The sequence below is a fragment of the Diuraphis noxia genome, unplaced genomic scaffold (genome assembly GCF_037042655.1).
Source record: "Diuraphis noxia isolate RWA-SAM2 unplaced genomic scaffold, SU_Dnox_SAM2 contig0005, whole genome shotgun sequence".
Classification (NCBI taxonomy): Eukaryota; Metazoa; Arthropoda; class Insecta; order Hemiptera; family Aphididae; genus Diuraphis; species Diuraphis noxia.
In genome coordinates, this window is record NW_028301715.1 from 30,521,477 (window position 1) to 30,544,602 (window position 23,126).

Below are 23,126 nucleotides of genomic sequence, written 5' to 3' on the forward strand. Positions count from 1 at the left end.
GCTACATAGGAGGGAAAAAAATTTCACGCCACCACTGCGCTGTATACCAGCTTTGTATAATACAATATTATGGTATAAATCCGCACAATATTTTTAATAACGATATCGTTTCGGCGATATTTTATGATTATGATTTTTTTTTTTTTATCATTATTCCGACGACGTCACACCAACAGGTTGCGCGGCGAAGAAAATCGCGTAGAACGTAGAGTGTTGTCAGGGGGCGTATTTTACGGGACGACGTACACGACGCGGTTTGACGCGGTTTTTCAGGTACATATTGCGCTGCGTCTTTGTCGGCGGCGTCATTCTGCTTGGTCGTCCCGTCCGTCGCACCAACGTGAGAAACGCGCAACCGAGGCCTAAGTCCGAGACCGGTAAGTCTTACATGATACACTACACAATAACATAAATAATAATATAAATAATAATTACGAGTAATTCATATGATAAAATATATATAATAAAATATTATGTATATAATATATTGTAACGTATCGAGGTGGTTCTTATTTATAATATGTGATATTCGTATACTAAATATATAGGTACACACTACACTAGTACTTTGTACTTTACATGACCGATTTTTGTGATTTTTTTTAACTTGCGCTGATTCTGGTGAAAACCACTGTTCCGATATGTATATGAAATTGTTATATTATGTTACGTTTTAGTTAAGATCGCGTACCATGAACTTTCGAAAAAAATAACAAAAAATTCCATTCTGCATAAAATATATGGAAAATTATACTTGACGCATTTTTTTTATCAAGTTAATGAATTAGTAAGTTATCACATGATAATAAAATATACTTTATGTCAAGAGTACAACGCACATAAATTTGAGTATATCAATTTTTTTCTTGTTTTTATATTATATAATATATATGAATATCAGTGCTGATATTTCTATTTGGTTACCTATTTACCTATATCAATGATCGCTCATACATAGAAAGCATAAATCTGATATTTTGTTGTATACAACGTGTAGTTGTATAGGTGACGTGAAGAAACAAAAAAATTACCTGTTTAATAATATACTATAGAAACCAGCCGCACGTGAATTGAAGTCGTCCATGGACTTTTGTATTTTTGAAGTCGATTAAATTTTCAATTTAGTCCTGAAATAGTGTAATTATTATACTACTTACACCTGCCTGATATCTATCGGTCACTACAGCCGGATAATGAAAATCGAATCAAACAAATTAAATACATTTCTTCTAGTTTATAGTAATTCAAATGAAAGAGCAATGTTTCGAGACGAATATAATTATTATAATATTTAGATTTTAGCTAATGTGTATATCGTTTATTTTTATACCTATACATGTTTTTCCATGTGGTTTTAATATTTCAGTTGAAAGAAGTTCTCGTTCTCAGTAAGTTAAACATTTTTTTATATTATGCTCTCATACATAATAATAATTTTGTGAAATTATTTCACAAAAAGAAAAATGAATTTTTAATTGACAAGTAGATTTTTGTACAATATAATATATTATGCTGCAGTAGCCAGTAGAGTTATTATGTATTTTCATTGTTTGGAGAGTCTCGTGTGGATAAGAAACTATAATTTACATTTTTGAAGTCGTGCTATAACTTGAACAGCCGCTTTATATAAAAAGTTTAAATTAGATCTAAAGGATTTTTAATGTGAGGAATTGTAAATGTAAATCACTGTAATCCCACATATTTATATTATATTTAACATTTTTTTTACGTAGCTGAGTTTTATATAGGCCTATAGCGTTATATAGGTATGGTTTTTTTTCAGTGTTTTATTCTATTGATCTATATTTAATTTTTTTTTCTTGAATCTTTAATAATTCTAATTGAAATAAGTTTAGGTAAATATTTAATGTATTCGTGGTTACAAGATTGTATATATTTGTACTGGGAAATGTTGTGATACCGTTTAAATAGCATACTTACTGAAAAAAAAAATAGACAAGACACTTTTTTTAAATTGCAATGAAAAAAATTGTTATTCAATATAAACTTAACGAACAACTTACGAAATAAATGTTAAGTAAAATAATCAAACTATTGTTGAAAATACATCCGTGGAAGGATAATATTTTATATTAATTAATATAAAAATAAATTATATTAACACATAAAATCTTTTAGCTACCTACTACAATACAATATAACATGAAATCTTAAAATTCCGTTGGTTATTTGAAATATTTCGAATATGATTTTTTTTTTTTAATTTACATATTAAGCGGTATGCACATTATAAAATAATAGATAAATATTAAATTCTATAATTCTATATTTTTTTTCTATAAAAGAAAGGATTAAATAAACATTATAATCAAAATAAGATTAAGAATATATTTTAAACGTATTGAGATTTACAATGACAGATTATTATATATTTATATACCTACTTATTCTATATAATGTGGCCTATTGTATTACAATTATGCAAACGTATATAGGTATAGAACTGATATTTAAACATTTGGCTTTGGTAATCAAAACTCATAAAATAATACCGAAGCATGAAGTCCATAAAATAGATTTTGTTACTTATCGAAAAGTATTTAATCCGATTATGATATGAACAGTATATTTCATTAAACATTAAACATGGTATTATTAATTTAAAGTTTCAGTTAGTACTTATCCATTATATAGAGTTATCTATTATCAAATATATTTTGGATAACTTCGGTATGCACCTACTTAAAACTAAAACTAATTTTGTTAATAGGTACCTATATTGTATACTTTGGTTAAGATGTAATTTCAATATATTGCTTATAACTTATAAGAAACATTTTTTTTACGATTATTTATTGGATTGAATAATTTTAGTTGAATGTTTGCTCTTTAGCTATCATAAATCTAAATCATTTCGTTTTAGTTTAAATATTTTACAATTGAACGTTTATTTACATTATAAGGAAAGAATTCAAAATATATTATTTTTCACCATTTTAAAAATGTGTATTAATAAAAAGTGACGATATAAAATTATTTGACAGCTATTATTTTAGTAATAGCATAGTTAAACTAATTTTCTTTGATTTATTTCTTGGCCTTTTATAATTTTGATTTTTAAAAACAATAAAATGTTACATAATAATAGATAAACACATAATGAGTGAATTTATAAAATATTATTGTTTTTTTTTAACGACAAAAATGTAATATTACACTAAATGTATTGGTAAAACATACATAGAGCGTATTATGTACCTACTTCAAAACCCACTTTATTGTGGCCACCATTATATTTGTGGCAACTCAAATTTATTGACATCGACTTTTTGAGAACAAGATTGTAAGTTGCTTATTTTCCGTCATAAATTATTGTTTCTCTAAGAGTAATGTTATTTAGTTGAATTTCAGATAGCTGTCATATATATTATATATATATATATATGTGTGTGTGTGTGTGTGTGTTATAAATTAAATTGCAATCTAAGTTTAAGAAGTACACGGTACTGTCTAAGTAAGCAAAATAAAACGTTTTAAAGTAATATTACACAAACATTCATTTTTAGCCAAATTTAACAACGGGAGGGACTGTAAATTTAGTCTGTAAAATGAATAAATACTCATAAAGATATAGCACATTAAAAGGTAGGAAATTTATTTATAATATAATATACCTTTACCGATAATAGTGCATTTGAGGAGACTATTATATAGTGAGCCATAGTATCTAATGCTTATTAATATTAAATAGTCATAAATAGAATCACAAAATATATTTGAATGCATTTGCAACGAAAATGGATTACAAACTGGACTTGTGGACGATGATACGTACAAACTTTATTTTTATTTAAGTTTTTAACGAATACGTTCTACAGGTGGGTTTTCAGAACGTAACAGTATTTATTTTATTTTTCATTAATTAAACAATATTAAATTCGAGCTAAACATTGACTTGACACTTAACTTAACATTTATTAAATAATAGTTTTCAACACATTTACATGTTTATCCCATCTATAACTGTACATATATATATATATTATGTATAAACATATAAATTAAATAGTTTAAAGCTATAAAAGTATAATTTTATCGATTTTATTTATTGTGATGTCGTATATTGTGTAATTAGAAATATAAGAATAAAAATATTTTTATATGTATATTTAAATTTAACTACTCAAATATATTTTTTTATTAAAAATACTCAGATACATTACGTGATAAAAATGTTAATATTCTAATGCATTAAAACTTAAATTATTTAAATTATCTATATAGATACCCAAGTATTTTTACAAGTTTTAATAATGTGTAATAAATTAAAAGTTTTTTAATAATTAAAATGTTTAAGATTTTCTAAGTCAGCTATCAATACAACGTAGGTACCTATGTATAATTCCGTAACCAAGATTATGAAATGGGAGGGGTTTAAAGTATTAATTAAAACAAGTTTTTTCAAAATTTTTTTATATGAATAATATATTTATATTTGGACAAAAAAAGTCAATTGTGAAGGGGAATTTAAACATCTTCCCCTGATTACACTACTGGGTAGGACGGGTAGGTACTTATTGCTATAATACAGATGAAACTTGATTTTATTGAAACAAAAATTATCATTTAATATAAAATTAAAATAACGAAAAATAAGTATTATCAAAACGGTAAAATATTATAATGTTTTTTATTATAAAAATCTTACTTTTTGTTTTGCAAATCTGAAAAATTTTATACCGAGCGCCTAATAAAGAAAACATCATAATAATATATCCAATACACTTATCCACAAATATATTTTCTTTTCATTTATTATTGGTGGTATGCATTATAAATATGTGTATTATCTTAAATTAAATTGTTATTGTGACATGTGCTACCATTTTGACAATGTTTGTATAACATACTTTTGAGTTTAATGCGTACCGCTTATTGGATACATCAATATTCCGAGCGTTATAAATCTCATTACCTATATTTTTTTTTTTTTTTTTTTTATTAAACAACTATCCGCGGCGTCTATGGCCATTGGATGTAACAGTACATTATATATTAGTATATTTACATATTACCTATATTATTGTGATGAAATATAATATATTTCAAGCTTATATATTTTTTATCGTGTGTCATTTCGATGTTACCTATACAAGGTGTGTTTTAACGTAATACAATAAATATCTCAAAAATATTTATTTTTAGGTAATTTGAAGTAATATTTTTATGAGTATTTTAAGTTTCGATATGGGTCAACTTACGTAAGAGTACATCGCAAAATGCTGATTGACTACAATCTTAATAATGAGTTTTTTATAAATCTTATCATATTTCAAAATTATTTTATGAATTAGGTATTAGGTACCAAGATATCATACTTTTATCATTTATCATTGTTATTTTACCTTTCAACAAAAACAAAATATAATTTCAGAAAAACTGATTTCAATTTAGATAATATATTTGTTACAAGATGTTCATAATAATTTATCATACGGTTAACGTTTCTTGTTCTACACATAATTGTTGTGAATTATAAATGTTTATCACCGTTTCAGTTTATTCGGCAAGACTGTGTGGTAAGGAACTTTTGTTTCTACCAAAAAATGTGTGCGATTTACACATAATAATTTTTAACGGGACAATATATTGTTTTGATATTTTATTTGTTCTTAAAATTCGATCATAATGCATGGTAATAATACGATGTGTCATATAATTAATAATGTTTCAATTTTAAATATGGTAAATGGTCTATACGTGTGTCTGTGAGACTACGACACTGTCTGATAATGACTACTCGTGACGTCTTAAAAATGTGCACGTTGGCTGAACTTTTCAGTCTCGGTAGTCGGTACACATGATATATTGCTATCTTTAATAATAACTTTCGTGTGTGATACACATAGAAAACTCAATCATGATCGAAATTAAATGAGTAACATTTTTCTATTAAGATGAGCAAAAAACTACTCAAATAAAAATAAAATGGTACATCTAAATGCCTGAAAGAAAACTAAAAACATATAGCGACACTGAGAGAAAAAGATAGAGGGAGAGAAAGAGAGAGATAGTGAGTGAGAGAGAGAATGATGGAGATGGAGAGAAAATAAAAGTCCATTGTAGGAGGGCTGTACATTTCGAAGACGGAATTCACAACAAACGACAATAGAATGGCATTCTCGGATGATTTTATACTTTTTATTTTTCATAATAACTCTCTTGCTCGAATGACACGAGAGTATGCGTATGGGATTTGATGAGACGGAGTTGTACTTTGTACACAAGTTAATATACGCATTACGTACTTATATATTGGCTACATATTGTGTGCATACTTTCAGTAAACGATGTGCTGTCGCTGTGTATACCTGCATGAAATTCACGTTTTACGAAAAATAAACTTTGAAAATATGTTTTGACCTAGTTCGTCTTGATACCTCAAATATCAGTAGGCATGATAAGAAACGAGCATATATTTAATGTTTTTATTTTATTCCGTCCTCGGCTGAGATATAAATTTAAATTATTTAACTGTTGGCCAATGTTTAATCTATTAGTGATGATAATTAATTAATTAACATCTAACACCAGTCTTCTATACTTTCTTACAAAGTTAATTGATGGGAGATGAGACTGATTAGTTGTATCTCAAAATCTAATGTTTTGTTTCACACACTCAACTATTTTAACTTTTTACTGCATCCCGCTCTGGATTACCACGATTACGGTAGTCATGGTACTCAATATACAAATGAATTCTGTTAACTGATTGTTACCATATTGAAAGCTATTATGCAGGATTTTTATCCTACACAAATAAATCATAACCATTAACTAATATTTGTTTACTATTAATAATCATTTTCATAAATTTCCGTTTACATTTTGCACAAGAAATTCCAATAGGTTATTGTGTGCACCCACGCAATAAGATGTGTTAAGGGTTTCTGTACTCGAATAAAACGAGTACTTTGGTTATTGAATTGAAATCCATGAAACCCACGAATAGCAAAAAACTTACTGACCCGACGCGACGTTGGCCGGTCGCCGATTCGAGTTTGGCCAAAAACCAGGCTAAATTATTGAAGACCGTTGATGCGTTTCTAGCCTTGGATTTATTCAACGAAGACGATTCAATGCCATCAATGATGACATCAATGGATACCAAGCAGCAAATCATTATCATAGTTGAGGAATGTAATATACACTTACTTTAAATTAAGATATGCCACCTGAGTATATAAGGCTTGAGTGCCGCTTGACGCAACGATAAATCATCCACTTTCGATGAGTAAGTCAAACATATTATATTTTAACAACTACTGTTGCAACAATTTTGACAAAATTCGAGCAGGTAGTTACAAATCATATAATATTTAATTTTTATTTCAATGAGGACCACGACCCAAATTCACAGATAAAAATATTTAAAAAAATAAATAGTTATACATGCAACAATGCAAACATGCAAAACACGATAAAGCAGATATGAGATAAAAAAAATTACACTTTAGAATAACTTTTTTTTTTTTTATTAAAAGAAAATATATACAATCTGTATAAACAATACAATAAGTAATATGGTTGATTAATATACAAAACTCGACGGCTTGATGGAAGGGAGTGTCCAAACGACACTACTTCAATCTAGACTTTGAGAATAACTTAAAAATTAAAAGATGGATCTTGCAATACGTTCATTCTATAATATAGATTAACTGATTACAACAATAGTTTGTAGTGCCAACTAGCAAAAAGAAAGGATAAGGAAAACGAACCTGAATACAAAGAGTTTCAAAGTAAACCATTATGGAAGGTAACTTTGGACAATCGATCAACCTATCGATAAGTTTGAGTGCAAAGGACTTGTTTAAAATAATTCACATATTAGCAACTGAGGACCGTTAACATAACCTATATGTCACTTGTTCATAAATAATACAATCATTAGGTCTATGATCAATTTCCAGTAAACAGGCTGCAGAACAACTCAAAAACTTTTGTCCAAAGTCCAACCCTTTCAAGTTTCATATAATTTGTGGTATGAGGGCCCAAAATAACAACAGCCAACTTGAAGTTGAATTATAAGGAATTATAGTAACTTACTTTTCATTTAAAAATCCGAGCTCTTTCAAAGTTGTACAGCATGATGACATATAAATATGGGTACGAAAATTCAAATAAGTTTCATATACTCGTACAGCCCTAATATTATTTACTTTCAATAGGTAGCAAGACAAGTACTTCGGAGCAAGTATTTAAATTTTAAGTGAGTCCGATTTCTAAAAAAACATTTGAGATTGACATTTTGTGACGTTAAAATCTAAACCAAGATTAACAGACCAAGAATGTAATGCGTTTAAATCACTTTGAAGTATTATAAGCAAATTTCCAAAAATATTTTAGCCTTTAAATCAGAAAATAACAAGAATCTACTGTTGCAAATGATTTTTTTAATAAACAGTTTAACTGGAAAAGATACCCACCCTGAGGTAATCCCCCATGGGCGTATAGGCCATTTTTAGCCTACTGGAAAATTTTAAAAAGGGGCCCTACATGAAAAAGAATTTAATAATATATGATTAAAAGATTACCCACTACCGAAATACGAAGGGGGGCCCACCAGGAAATGCCCGGTTGCCCGGTAGGCCTGTCCGCCCATGTGTAATCCCAGACGGCATAATACGAGTATATTAAGAACACGTCGTCGTATGATTTGATACCGAATATTGTCACAAAAATATTATGAAACCGCAACCGATCGCGAGGCCACCACTTTATCTGTAAAATGTGATTATAATAAATAAATGTAAGTTCGATGGTCACACAAAATGTACAAGCTATTTATATAGATATCTTAATTTATATTTATATAATATTGATATTAACTTTTTCAGAAAATATTTAATGTACCTATATTGAAAAATTGAACTTAAAGCTGCAGCAATGCATCAATAAATATTGTTTTAAAGTATCTACGTCATAATTTCCAAAAAATGTATTACAAATAATTTTTCTCCTTATGCTAGAAAATTAATTTTAAAAATACTTTTTTTGTTTACACTTGAGTTACAAACAACATGTCATTAAAATAAAATAATAAAAGGAAAATCAAGAAAAATAAGCAAATCATTCATATAATAAGAATTTCTGGCCCTCCACTCTAAATCTCTCAGTACATAATAATATTGATAATATTTATGAAATAAAAATAAAATTAAGTAATACGTGGATAATATCAGTATATTTTATCCACTGTTCGTATTTTCAGCAAGTCATCCTTTTACACATAGCTATTAACTATATTTATAATTAAATTACCTTTATGTGGTTCTCACTGATTGAACAGTGATGTGGTACTGTGGTGGTGGTAGTGTGTCAAGTAACCACTAACCACAGAATTTAAAAAGAAAAAAAGCGATAAGTCGTGGATGTCACTCTGCTGTACAGTAGGTTATATGTGGGTTACTGTAATGGATGGAATTAAATTTGAATCCAATGATATTATATCATTGTATACGAAAAAATGATTCTGAGCGAAAACTGTTTATCTGTCTAGGATATAATTATAGATTATTAAAAATTTTCAAATCTTAGATTTAAAAAGAAAAATTATTATGAATTTTCTAGCTTAAAATAATTTGCGAATTTTCGTGATTTTTACGTATGTTGTCAAAATTCAAACTTTGAATTCTTATAAAAAAAATTATGACTATATATTTCTTTTATTTCTCAACTGCTATTGTAAAATATTTTAGGAGCCTTGTATTAAATTTTCAAACCTTAGATTTAAAAAGAAAATTTTTTAAGAATTTTAGCATAAAATAATTTGAACATTGCCGTAGTTTTTACGTATTTAGTTAAAATTTGAACTTTAAATGCTAATAAACAAAAATTGTGACTATATATTTCTTTTATTTTCCAACTGCTATTGTAAAATATTTTAGAAGCCTTGTATTCAATTTTCAAACCTTAAATTTAAAAAGAAAATTTTTTATGAATTTCTAACTTAAAATAATTTGCAAATTTTCGTGATTTTTACGTATTTTGTCAAAATTCAAACTTTGAATGCTTATAAAAAAAATTGTGACGATGAATTTATTTTATTTTTCAACTGCTATTGTAATAATATGTTTAAAACCTTGTATTAAATTTTCAAGATCTTCTACCCAAAAAATAAATTTTTATCGATATTAATTTAAAAAAACTAATAATGATCGAAAATTGCATATGCCTATGAATAGTTCAACTTAAGTCGAACATTTTTTAAAATTGCATGGTGTATAGAATATCTTTATATAAACATTTGGTGAAAATTGTAAGTATCTATAGTCATTTGTTTTAAAGTTACATCAAATACCAAAATTAATTTTGTCGAAAATTGATTGTGCGTAAAATTTCCAGTTTTCCATTAATTTTTAGTTTGTTTATCTCGATTATTTAGAAAAATATTAAGAATTTTTTACTTTTGACACCACAAATTACCAACCAGAATCACTTTCTGATTGAACGAAGTACTGTAGTCAAAAATCGAAGCATTTTGACTGTGCCCCAAAACGTGATGACAGACACAAAAAAAACATACATCATGGTAAAATCAATAGGTACATTCATCGTTCTGCTCAGAATCTAAAATACAATATAAAATAAATCATATACGATCGTTGTCTTCTATACGCCCACCATATACGTACAAAATTAATATTATTTTTACGTATACCTACGCATTTCTTTATAAATATATTGTTATAAGCAAATAAACGCTGTGTGGGTACACCCCATAAACGTTTCAATACATCTATTTGTACTTGATTACACTTTGTTTGTATTAAAAATTTCCAAAAATCAAATTTTGAATAACCACATTATTGAAGAAAAAGGTCTGAACATAATTGGCTAATAATCACCACGTTTAATTTATATAAATTATTAACATCCGCTTCGTCATATTATCAAACACGTATTTTATCATATAATATAATATATACATACGACGGACGTTACAGTATAAATAATCGGCATGCGATAATTGCTTGAATTCGGTAATTTAATTTTTTTTTTTAAATTTTGAGTTATTTCATTAGTTGTACTGAAATAATAAAAAGATACAACAATATAATTACACATATAGTATATTGTTGTTATTATTATGAATATTGACTATTTTTCAATGAGATATACCATGCATTTGTCAGTACTAAACAGTACACACACATCTTATTTAATATTTATATCTTATCAAGTAATAAAAAAGATATCGTTAGGATAGACGTAGGTAGGTACCTATTAGTACATTACAATAAATTCATAACCTTAAAAATGCACAAATTCCATATAAAATGTATAACAATTGTTTAAGTGGCGCCATAATTACAACCTGCCTAGCTTACAGAAGTAAACATCGAATAATTTTGTTAGATTTTCATAGTTGCAATTTAGTATTTGTATCACTTAACATCAAATTTATAAATATGTATTTTATTATGATATATATACAATCTCGGCCCTCGGGTGGGTATAAAATAATTAAAATAATTTTCCATCACACGAGATTCTGGTCTAAAAATAGTTTACATTAAAATAATAATTGATTGTTGAATTTGAAATTGTGTTTGACAATTTTATTTATAACAAAGAACGTAGGCAGTATTTACCTAATTGTTTGTATAAATCGTTAAATTACGAATTATCATAAATCATGAATGGTTATTTAAATTTTTAACCAAAATTAACGTAACCTACAACAAGTCTACTTAAATCAGTATTCAATTAAGTTGTTTTTTTAAAGAAGTTGTTCATCAGACAATATAATTTTGTTCAAACTTTTAAAATAAAAAATGTAATTTTTCCACTTATTGTTTGAATCATTATAATAAATTAAAAAACAGAATTGTGGTAATTAAATGGTAATTAAATACAATTAAAATAAAAGTTTTCATTCATATTTTATTAGATTCGTATTTAAAATTAAAAAATTGATAGAGACCTTGGTATAAAAAAAGTTAAGATTTCTGTACACAAATGTATTTACTGTACAGGACATTTTGTTTGTGAACACTTTATTTCATATGATAAATTAATATATTGTGTTAGGTTAAATCTGACTATCGATCATCTTTGTAGAAAGCATAACAACATAATATTAATTAATTGTCAAATCTTTAAATCACGTTAAATCTTTATCTACGATAGTTTTGTTTTAAATCGGATATCCTAATACTTTATAATATTTATCTGTCGAATGCCAAAGTTTTTTGTGTATTTCGTTGAACCCAAAAGTTCACCTCCTATATCTTCTGAGAGACAACTAGTGATCATCGTTTGGTTCTCCGACGATATATTTGTATATTTGTCTTCCATCTAACCTAACTTACACATAAAATATGCAACACGTATATGTTTGTATAATTTATTTGTAACTCCACCTAAATAGGTAAGTGTTACCTGTATATAAACTCATAAAACAAATTATGTAAATCGACCGTCTATTTGTTTTAATTTTCTAAATATGATGTTCATATACCTACATTTGATCCAAAAACTTAATATTTCATTTATATTTAAGTTGAGTAATAAATTATTTTTAAAAGGTTTATTTATTATTTTATGAAAATTCTACCATAAAACTAATTAAGTTTTACTGTGTTTTCTTTTTAAATAATGGAAAAAGCTTAAAAAGAAGGACAAAATTTATGATATCACCGTATATTTTTTTTTGTTACGCATTAATAATATTTATGACAACGTAACTATATTTACCAAAAAATAAATTTCTACGATATTCTTACATATCTCATATAATTTGAAAACCGTAATGATTTTAAAACGGGACTAAGTATAGGACATGAAACAAACGTTGGATTGACTGCAGGAATCCGAATTTGATCATTTGGAGTACTATGCATATTACGTATATAGAAACAATATTAAGTAGTGCAGTATAATAATTTACTATAATTATCAAACACGAGTTTAGGATTCAAAATTATAAAAGAATGAAAATATATATAGGTACCTTTGTTTTCTAAGATAAAATCAATATTATAACTAACTTAACTTAATATGTTAAATTTTAAAACACTTTGCTTACATGTTTTAATCTCACGCAGTCAAAAGTTAGTTATATAAATCAGGTGGAATATATGATTTGTTTAATAGTATTAAAAACGCAATTGAGTTTTCAAATTATTACTTAATTAGTGTATCTAGGGCTGATAGGTTTAAAACAGCCAGAATTACTTGAATATCTATATTACATTTAGGTACTTATGTACTAGATAATGTATAATATATAGCGTTTCATGAGCAAAACTTCTTGATATTAATATATTATCCATCGATTAGGTTTTAGTATAAATACTACTATACTTTACATAAGCAAATATATATAGCCCGTCTGGTCTGAGTGGTCTGACTATAGGCTGCATGTATGTTTGAATCAAAATAATTAATCTTACAATGTATGCTATAAAATCAAATTATATCAGTTAATCAAATTCGTTTTTTTTCGATTAAAGTTTAGGCGTATTAAAAAAAATTGACTTTAGCGTTTATAAATATTATTACAAATTTGTATATCAATTTACAAGATCTAGAAACATAATACGCCACTACGTTTAACCTATATATTTAATAATTGGTTAAAATAAGCTACGGGTTATATACTATGTAAGTATATTAGTTCTTAGAGCATATTCATTACGTATACCTATATACGTACGTTCATTCAAGTGAGCTATACATTGTATTGCACAAGGGAAACTCGATCTCGTCTTAGAAACACGCTGAACTACAAACTGTATGGACTTTTCCGGTAATATAAGAGTTTATAGAAAGTTTATAAACATATTAATATTATATATTACATGCATATAATATACGTGAGTGCGTGCGACATACATGTGCAGAAACTATCAAAAATATGTCAAAGGTCATAGATTTATGAAATATAATAAAAGAGCGGAAAACATCGTTTAAAAGTTAAAACTATGAACGCATAAAGTCAGTTTGCTTAGTGGGATTCCGCCAGCCTACACTATATATTATTCAAAACTTTGTACACATTAGTCACTGAGCGCTTTATGCGGATTAAATTTAACGCAAGTCAAACAACAATTGTATTTCTTTTTAAACGAATGTGCATCTGAGTTATGCGAACGTGTAATAAAATACTATTTCGCACAGTCGACCATGCAGCTGTGTAAAAACAGCAAAACATCTAAACTGCAGGCAGGTTTTTCAGAATCTCCGTGATTTCGTAGCCACATATAGGTACATTTTCGGAATCGTAATTACAACCGATTTTCTATAATATTATATTATTATATTATCTAGCAGAGCATTAATTCTATGTTACTATGTTCATATAATCACCCTCTAATTTTGTTCCACGTTGTTGACCGAAAGCAATCCATAAAATATATTATTATATTATCAGTGCCATGACCAGAAATTTTTTTTTGGAGGAGCAGTGAGCACTTAATCTTTTTGTCCTTTGGTTAATGTCGTATTATAATACTCAACACCCGTTATTTGATGACACCATTATTCATAAAACACATTTTTCGAATGGGGACTTAACCCCCCTCCCTCTACAGTGTCCTTTAATACTGCTAAGGCACTGCAGGAATATACAAATATTCTGTGTCTGCAACAAACACTATAAATCAATAAGATTATTTTCGTACATTAATTTTTTAATACAAACGATAGTTGAGTAAAAATATAATATTATGGCGTTTTGAAAATCAATTTTATACTTACATGGATACATCGCATTATAATAAAAAGCAACTAAAACTATACATTTTTTTAAGCAAAATATCCATTGAAATGTTTCAGCTGGATTTTTTTCGAGCCATGGCAGTTAACAACAACATAATGGTACGACTGTTGATTATAGAGATCACGTTTTTGATATTAGCCGTCGTCAACTCATACCCAGCGTTTGGAGATAACGAATTTAAACATAAAATCAGAGACAAAGGGAGAAGTATAAGAGGTTTCAAAAATATGGACTTATCTACAGCTAGAGGGTTTGGTAAACGAACCGACCATTACATGAATTTAATGCCATTGGATTTATTTTTGAACAACAAAGAAGATAGCTACAATCAAAAGTAAGTTTTCTTCGAGTGTATTGAATATGACTGGATATGAAAATTGTTAGCTTCACAAAATTACGACTAGGTCGTCTTCCGAAATGTACGTAACAAAAATAGTTATCACAGGATATTAGGTTCTCTTTATTTTTGTGATGATCTAACATTTACGATACTATTTTTAGTCTCAACACTTAATTAGAAATAAGTAATATTGTATTGTATTTTCATCTCATTTTATAAAGGTACGCTTAGGTATATAATTACCCCAAATTTGTCCTATTAATTTGTTTTGAAGTATAAGAATGATCGTACGAAGCGTGAACCAACGCATGTACTGATTTCACAACAAAAATAATTCCAACTCTACGATTGATACATTGGAGGTATTTGATGTACTATAATAATGACCTAACAATTGAAAAATAGAGCGTTTTGAACACAGCAATTTCTTTTCAATTAGAAGTTTTAAACGAAAAACCTCACCATGAAAACATACCATAATATCTAAGTTTTTAAAGTTGAACCTAAACTTATTTAAAGGAGTTCGAACCTTTAAAAATAAACTGTAGCATGATAATTAATATATATATATATATATATATATATTTCAATACCTAGTACCATGATGTATATTAGATATAATATTTCAATGACTATAATTGGTATAACCTACCTAACTGTTTACATTATTTAATGAAAATTATTTACTCTTTTTAAAATTAATTATTTTCTTAATACAATCAAATTAAAATTATTTGAGTAATATGGTTCATTAAGCCAAATACATTTTGGAATTAAAATAAATATTATTTGATGATGATCGAACCGTATATCCCGGCAATGATAAATTCAAATGATCAAAACTCAAATATGAAATATCATTATAGTTACCTACTTACTATATATCCTAGTGTTATAATAATATATGAAACAATAACACTAGGTAATTAATTTTGATGACTAGAAATTATTTATTTTTCCCTTCTTCGTTAAGATTCGCGTTATCATGAGACCATAATATAATTGTCAAATATTAAATATATTATACAGTATACACCATTTTACTTTACTTTTTGATTCAATTTTTTAAATTACTTGATTCTTCTTATTAATCTTAAAAATTATATAAATAAAACCCTACAGCTTTAACATTATTAATGTTGCATATTATTTTATAAATTTCTGAAACAAAAATTACTTAATTACAAAAAAAAAATGTTGGAGTATTAATACGAGATTATTTAACTGATATTTTTTTTTTCATAATAGTTACACCTATATTTTTAAAAATTACGATACCTATCTTCTTATTTAGTAATGCTTATATTATAAAATAAGTTTTTTTCCTTTTACTGATCACAATTTTTTACAAGGTTCATTTTGATTTACTTATACCGAATAATGAATATGTAATTGTTTGTGATCGCTTAAGGTTTGATCATAACGTTAGATGGTGTTTTAGTAAATATTTTAATAGGTACCTAATAGAAAGATAAAAACTTTTCTCCCATATTTTATGAAGTTGAAAATGTAAATATTTAAAGAAAATTTTAAATTACCCATTAAAGAGTGAACAATTATTTTTAATCAAAAAAAAATAATAATAATAATAATAATATATATAAAAAGCATTTAAAAAGCATTTAAAAACAAGAAACAACCAAAAACCAATATTGTAAATAATATTATTTTATTATGATTCCAGGAAAAAATTTATGACAAAACAACCATTATTCAGTTATTCTCATAAAAAGAAAAATGTAAACCTTAAATTTATTGAAACTACAATATGTAGACATTTTTGATTTAACCCACAGTCTACGAATGTGTTTGAAATAAAACATTTTTTATAAATTCTCAAGTAGGCAAGTACCTACCTAGTAATAGATAAAAGTTATTAAAAAAATTTTTTTAACTATTATGCATTGGTATAAAAATTATTTGATTTCCTGTCAGTTGAATAAACTATATGATATATAATATTATTAGTCTAGTTATTTTTGTAATATGAACCTGATATTATTAATAAATTGTTTTCACTTTTAGTATTACACACTTTTTAGTGGTTACAGCTGCAGTACTTATAAACATAAGTGGGGAGGGGCTTGTTTCGCCTTGTTTATTTTAATGCATTTCACGGATTTTTATTATTTAAATTAGCAATATAAATGAAACTGCCACAAATTAGTTATTAGTTACTATTCTTCTAACTCTATAGGTAACTGGGCGCAATCGTCTTGATTGCTCACAAAACTGCTAAGTGGCCCCAAATAATATATTACTAGCAATAAAACTATATCATAATAACATTACTGTCGTGGATTCTATCTGTTACTCTGACATGTCAACCGCAGTGATAGTGATCTAGTATCCACGCTCAAAAAACACTTTCAGTTTATACATTCCAATACGCACTGTTATTTTTGTCATATATAATGCAAAGAAATAACTAGAAAATCCCACTGCCGAGTGTGTCAATATTTTAACGAATGGAAAATGAAGAATAACATTTTTTACTGACATATTTATTTTTTTGGTCCGTGTGGTTATCGTACTCGGACTGTTTGTAAAGGTCTAAATGAAAGTTTGCCGAGGAAAATAGAAGTGTGGGGCGAGGGAGTATACAGAATGTATAGTATTCCTGATATGTCCGGTCTGAAATATTATTTAATATAAAAGCAGAAAAACGGCGTAACCCACTGCAGCGGCATATCTATTGGTCGAGAATAATGGACTGTGTGGTACAATCTAAAATATAGATTATATAGTCCCACACACGCCGAACTGTAGCAACTATATTATAACGGCTACACGGTACACGTTCCATTTGCGCATAGTGTTTTTTTTTTTTTTTTTACTATTTTATTTACACAGAGATTGAAATCCGTACGGTTTTCGCGCGAATTAAAATGAATCACTTCGCGTACATGAAAATTCCCGGTTACCGTCGTAACACGCCACCCTCCCTTCTGAGGTGATATATATCAATTGTCCGTTTCTTGTTTGACGTCAAACGATATCTACACCACTGGAGTTGCGTACAACAAGTGGGTTATGCCGAAACAACCGAGTGATATCTCATTTGTAAAAATACTTCATAAGATACTATAGGTACCTTCCTATATATACATATAATATATGTGTATCGTGTATGAAAGAAATATTGTTTTTAAATATTTTACTCAATACATACTCGTAAGATAGTAATAACAATAATACGCACTATATTATACTTCGGAGTTCATTGTTCATGCGAGTTAATGACATTTTTTATAAATTAAACGAAAAATATATAATACATAATATTATATGTCACATTTTGGGCAAAAGCAAAAAATTTTGATTTGTTAAAAATCAATAAAATTTGTGTAAAATAAAAATTTGGATTTTATATACAATATTCATAATAAAAATTATGAAATGATTAGACAATACAGTAAAACTTTGGTAAGACGGAAACCCTGATAATATGAACAATTTCTTTTGTCCCGATTCAATGTGTAATATACATAATATATATTCAATTGATATCACATATCCTATATACCTAGTCTAAAAATATAATTTTTATTTATTTATTCGATAACGAACAACGATACTACTTATTTCAGAAATGTAAATGAAGTATTAGTGTGTATCTATATAGAGGATATAATTTTATTATTTATTTATTTTATACCGAAATATGTATGTCTCATGTTTCAAATACCCTTCACATACAATAACAATTCATTTGATATGTATTTTATTATCTTACATATTAAAATGACAAAATACCTATACCTATTTAATAAATGAAATATAAAGTAATATAATATTACTTGTTCACAGTATACCGATGGAAGTGTATTTGGAAAAAATACTGAAGAACAAATACAATAATTTTATTGAAAAGCTAATCGATTTCAACCATGACAATTATCTTTCCGGAGAAGAATTGCTGCAGCCAATTGAGGGCGAATCATAATAAGAAGTTATATATAAATATGAATTATATATATTATTAAAGTCAGTTTCACTTACAAATAATTTGGTTGTAAATGTCTTCAAAATTAAAAAATATATATATTAATGTAATTGTCGTTGTAGCGAATTTGTTTTATTTTAAGTGGAAATGTACGAAGGTACTTTAGTTTTATTATTGTAATAATAATCAACCACCATTTTATGTAGTAGTACCTACCTATAAAACATTGACTTTTCAAAAATTAAAATTGACACTCAAGATGAAAAACAGGATCTATATCCTATAGGTACATGAAATATTTGATGGCTGTTAAAATATTTTTTATGCTTAAAAAATGCTAAAATATAAATATATATGTATTCTGAATCCTCTGTTTTTATACATCCATATTATGATCATTCCAAACATGAAAAATTGTTCGTTTACATATAGGTAACGAATATGTATTAAATATTTTATATATATATTTTAATTGGCATATAAAATAATTACAGATGTTTTATAGTTTAAAAATAAATAAACAGAACAGGTTCGATACATGTTAGTCATATTTATGTTATTTACGCTTCGGTTGTACATAGATTAGAATAATATAATATAATATAATAATATAGAATGTTTTATGATTTGTTGATAACGTAATAAAAAGTTCGATGTAGATGAATAAAGAAATTATAGTTTGTAGTAATTTAATTGAAATTTTAAAATAAATCTTTAAACATCATAACTATTTTAATAATTGCATAACAAATATTCGTATTATAACAATAAATTGATGAAAATGTTCTCAATATTTTCTTTTTTTAAGTCAAAATAAAAATCTGTCTTTTACAATTGTGATGTATAATAATCTATGAAACACGTTTAAAATTATTCAGATCTCAAAAAAAAAAAACCTAATAATATTACTATATTCTGCATTGCCTACTTTGTATACTGTGTTTATTTGAAATTAATTTACATAGTCACATAGATCAAATGAGAAATTTACGTAAGATGTACGAACGCAACGTTTAATAAAAATTAAAAACACAACAAAATATACGATATAACTGTAATATCGACTGTAGAGTAATTTTGAAATTGGTGGCTAAAAACAATTTAGGTACCTAGGCATACTATATTATATACAGGTAAGTATATTTGTAAATGTATTGTATATTGTAATACATAAAATAACATTATTTTCTCAAAGCTTAAACTTTATTTAGATATCAGCTCTGGATATCCTTAAAATATCCATCAGCCATAATAATTAAAATAGTCGGTCAACTTTATAGCTTGGTAACGTATTTTTAAGCATGCTATACACACATTTTCGTATTACGAAACGAGTAGGTGGTTGAGCAACTTAGTGGAATCACACAAGGAAGATAAACTCCTCAAAAACTATATTTTATGGTTAACCGGAAGGTAGTACGTATGTAATATAATATTGTTTATTTTATCGATTATCGTCTATCGAATATTAATTACAATACTAACTGTAAGTAATTTACTTTAAATTTGTTTAAAAATTTCATTTAATATGTGCCTTTACACTATAATATTAAGACATCGTAAACAATATAATTATCTATAGGCATACGTATATGTATATATTCATTGATTGTTTCTTAAATACATATTATTATTATTTATTATTTTATTATTCACCATTGTGGACTAGAAAAAATATTAACAATATAAAACGATTCATGTCTTCATGACCAAATTTATGATGTACAATTATTGAAATGAACATTGATGGATTATGGAGAAAAAATACTGTCCATTAATCATTTACTAGCTGAATCGTTGAGATGAAAAGCTTGAACACCACGGAGGTTTAAATGTTTAAAAGTTACTCATAAAATCTGTTTTAATACAGAATACAGTCACGTACCTATATTGTGTCGAGTTATTTATGATAACAAACTTACATTAACATTTACCGTATAATGTTTGTAATACAAATTCAACGATATTGTTATGCCTTGTATTATACATCAAGCTATTATCACACGGAAATACGTAGAAAAAAAATGTAATGACGATTTCATATATTTTCAAAACGATTTTGAAGTAAACCGTAAAAAAATAACACTGTATATACGCATATGTGCAGTAACAATTCGTATACCTAATACAGATACAGAGCGTTTCAGTTAATACAATATTACAATGAATTAAAGTTCAATACTTTTTTTATAATTTTATTGGAAAAACGTTATTAAAAATTACACAAAACTGTTTAAGTCTAGAATATTCAACTAACTTAGTTTTTTCAAACTTTTCATCACCTAATTTAGCTTCTATATTATTATGATACTTTATTTTTTAATTTTATTATTAATATAAATAACATAATAGTTTAACTAGTTAAGGGAAATTTGATGAATTTTAGAAATGTCTTCTAAAATTGTATTCTTTTGAAAATAAATAAAGCTACATGTTATATAACTTATTTTTAATCTTCTTTTCTATTGGAAGGTTAGATTTTCTTTTATCGCGATTACACTATATGGGGTTAATTTGACTGTCTATTGTTTAAAAAGGCATACCTACCTACATAGATAGGTAAGTGGAAAGGGAATATTAAAAAAAAATGTCTACTCATGCAAGTATAATAGATATTTTTGCTTTTAAGTTTAACGTTATTTTAAAGACTTATTAGATAAAAAAAAATACTTAAGATGTGTGGTAAGAGTTGTATAAATTTTCTTTATACAGTTTTACGCAAGTTTTTTCATGAATTTATTATTGGCTTTCATCTAATTCTTCCTATGCGTTAGTTTATGTGTTTTAATGATTTTAAATTCACGGAACCATTAAAGTTAACACTTATTACGTGTAAAATAAACCATTAGAATTATATGCACCTGTAGAGGACAACTTACTCTTCACCAAAGGTGTATTTTCAGGTATTATTTTGGGTATACACCTAAATTGGGAAATAGAAAATACATATAAGTAAACGGTAATGTAGATTATTACAATAGTTATGAACTGATTTGAATTGATACAAATTTATATTTGAGTATTGGTGTAATTGGTTGTCTTGAAAACCATAACTATATTTTTTGAGCTTAATTTGCTTCTAATTTGAAATATGTTCTCCATCTTTAGTTTTAAATGATTCCAACACTCTATAAGTATTTTTAATAAATTGATCTGTTTGTTTCTCTCCGACTCTGAACGATGAGAATAAAAAAAAACCGAAATTTTCGAATTATAAATAGTATATGAAAGTTATCATTCAACAAGCTACGATTATATACCCGCGGTATTATACTTTTATTTTATTTCCTATTATACGAGTTTAATAATTTTAGCGTTCTAAGCATACTTACGCCATTACTGAGTTACCTACGTCTGCCTTTACGTAAACTACTGCTTTCAACCGTTTAGCCTTATCAATAATATATGAACTGCAGTCTGTGGCTCTGTGCGTCCCCCACACATACTATGTTATCAAGTTCTAACATTGTTAAAAAGAAATCATAGATATACTAATATGTTTATAAAAGAAATAGAGATAGTTTAAGAAAATCAAAGTCTGTGTATTATATATAATATAATAGATTGATGGTTGTATTACACTCGATAATAAATGACGGCATGTTATCAATTTTAAATACATAAACGATTTTTCAACCAAAAATTGTAAATAGACACATATCTTTGCAGGTTGTACACGTATGTCTATTATGTGCATGTAAACTAGGCATGTCGAAAAGTTCGTATGCAGGAGAAAAAATGACTGCAGAAAAAAGAACACTCTGGATGATATAAATAATAGTATGGTTAATGACAAGTTGTTTGTTTTTCGGGCAGCCTGACAGAGGTGGTAAGGGATAGAAAAACTGCAAGAAAAAAACGAAAGAAAACACGCTCGTGCACCACTTCCCGAGTCAGGAAATGTAGGTCGTTTTGCAAAGGTTTTCGCGGAGGAAAACAGCACATTATTTACGCTTGCGACAGGCGGCAACCACGACGACGAGCGATGAAGATCTGCAGGAAACGTCGCGACATTGACGATATCTATAAAATATTATACATAGGTACAAGATATATTTTTAATGTTTTGCGACACAAATGGGCGAAATACA

General features: G+C 26.9%; 1 protein-coding gene across 1 annotated transcript; it reads left to right on the forward strand.

The window, feature by feature from the left end:
* The first annotated feature begins 223 nt into the window (after positions 1–223).
* Positions 224–19,401, forward strand: LOC107167366 (allatotropins-like). Its single transcript, XM_089228984.1, has 3 exons — positions 224–377; positions 14,806–15,083; positions 18,900–19,401. The coding sequence occupies exons 2-3, from the start codon at positions 14,824–14,826 to the stop codon at positions 19,033–19,035; spliced, it is 396 nt and encodes a 131-aa protein (XP_089085110.1). The 5' UTR covers positions 224–377; positions 14,806–14,823; the 3' UTR covers positions 19,036–19,401.
* The last annotated feature ends 3,725 nt before the right edge of the window (positions 19,402–23,126 follow it).

What these genes read in the sequence shown, in the direction of transcription:
- LOC107167366 (XM_089228984.1), top strand. Translation starts at nt 14,824, where the DNA reads ATGGCAGTTAACAACAACATAATGGTACGACTGTTGATTATAGAGATC. An exon ending in GAAGATAGCTACAATCAAAA is followed by an intron (nt 15,084 to 18,899) that starts GTAAGTTTTCTT and finishes ACTTGTTCACAG; the next exon opens with TATACCGATGGAAGTGTATT.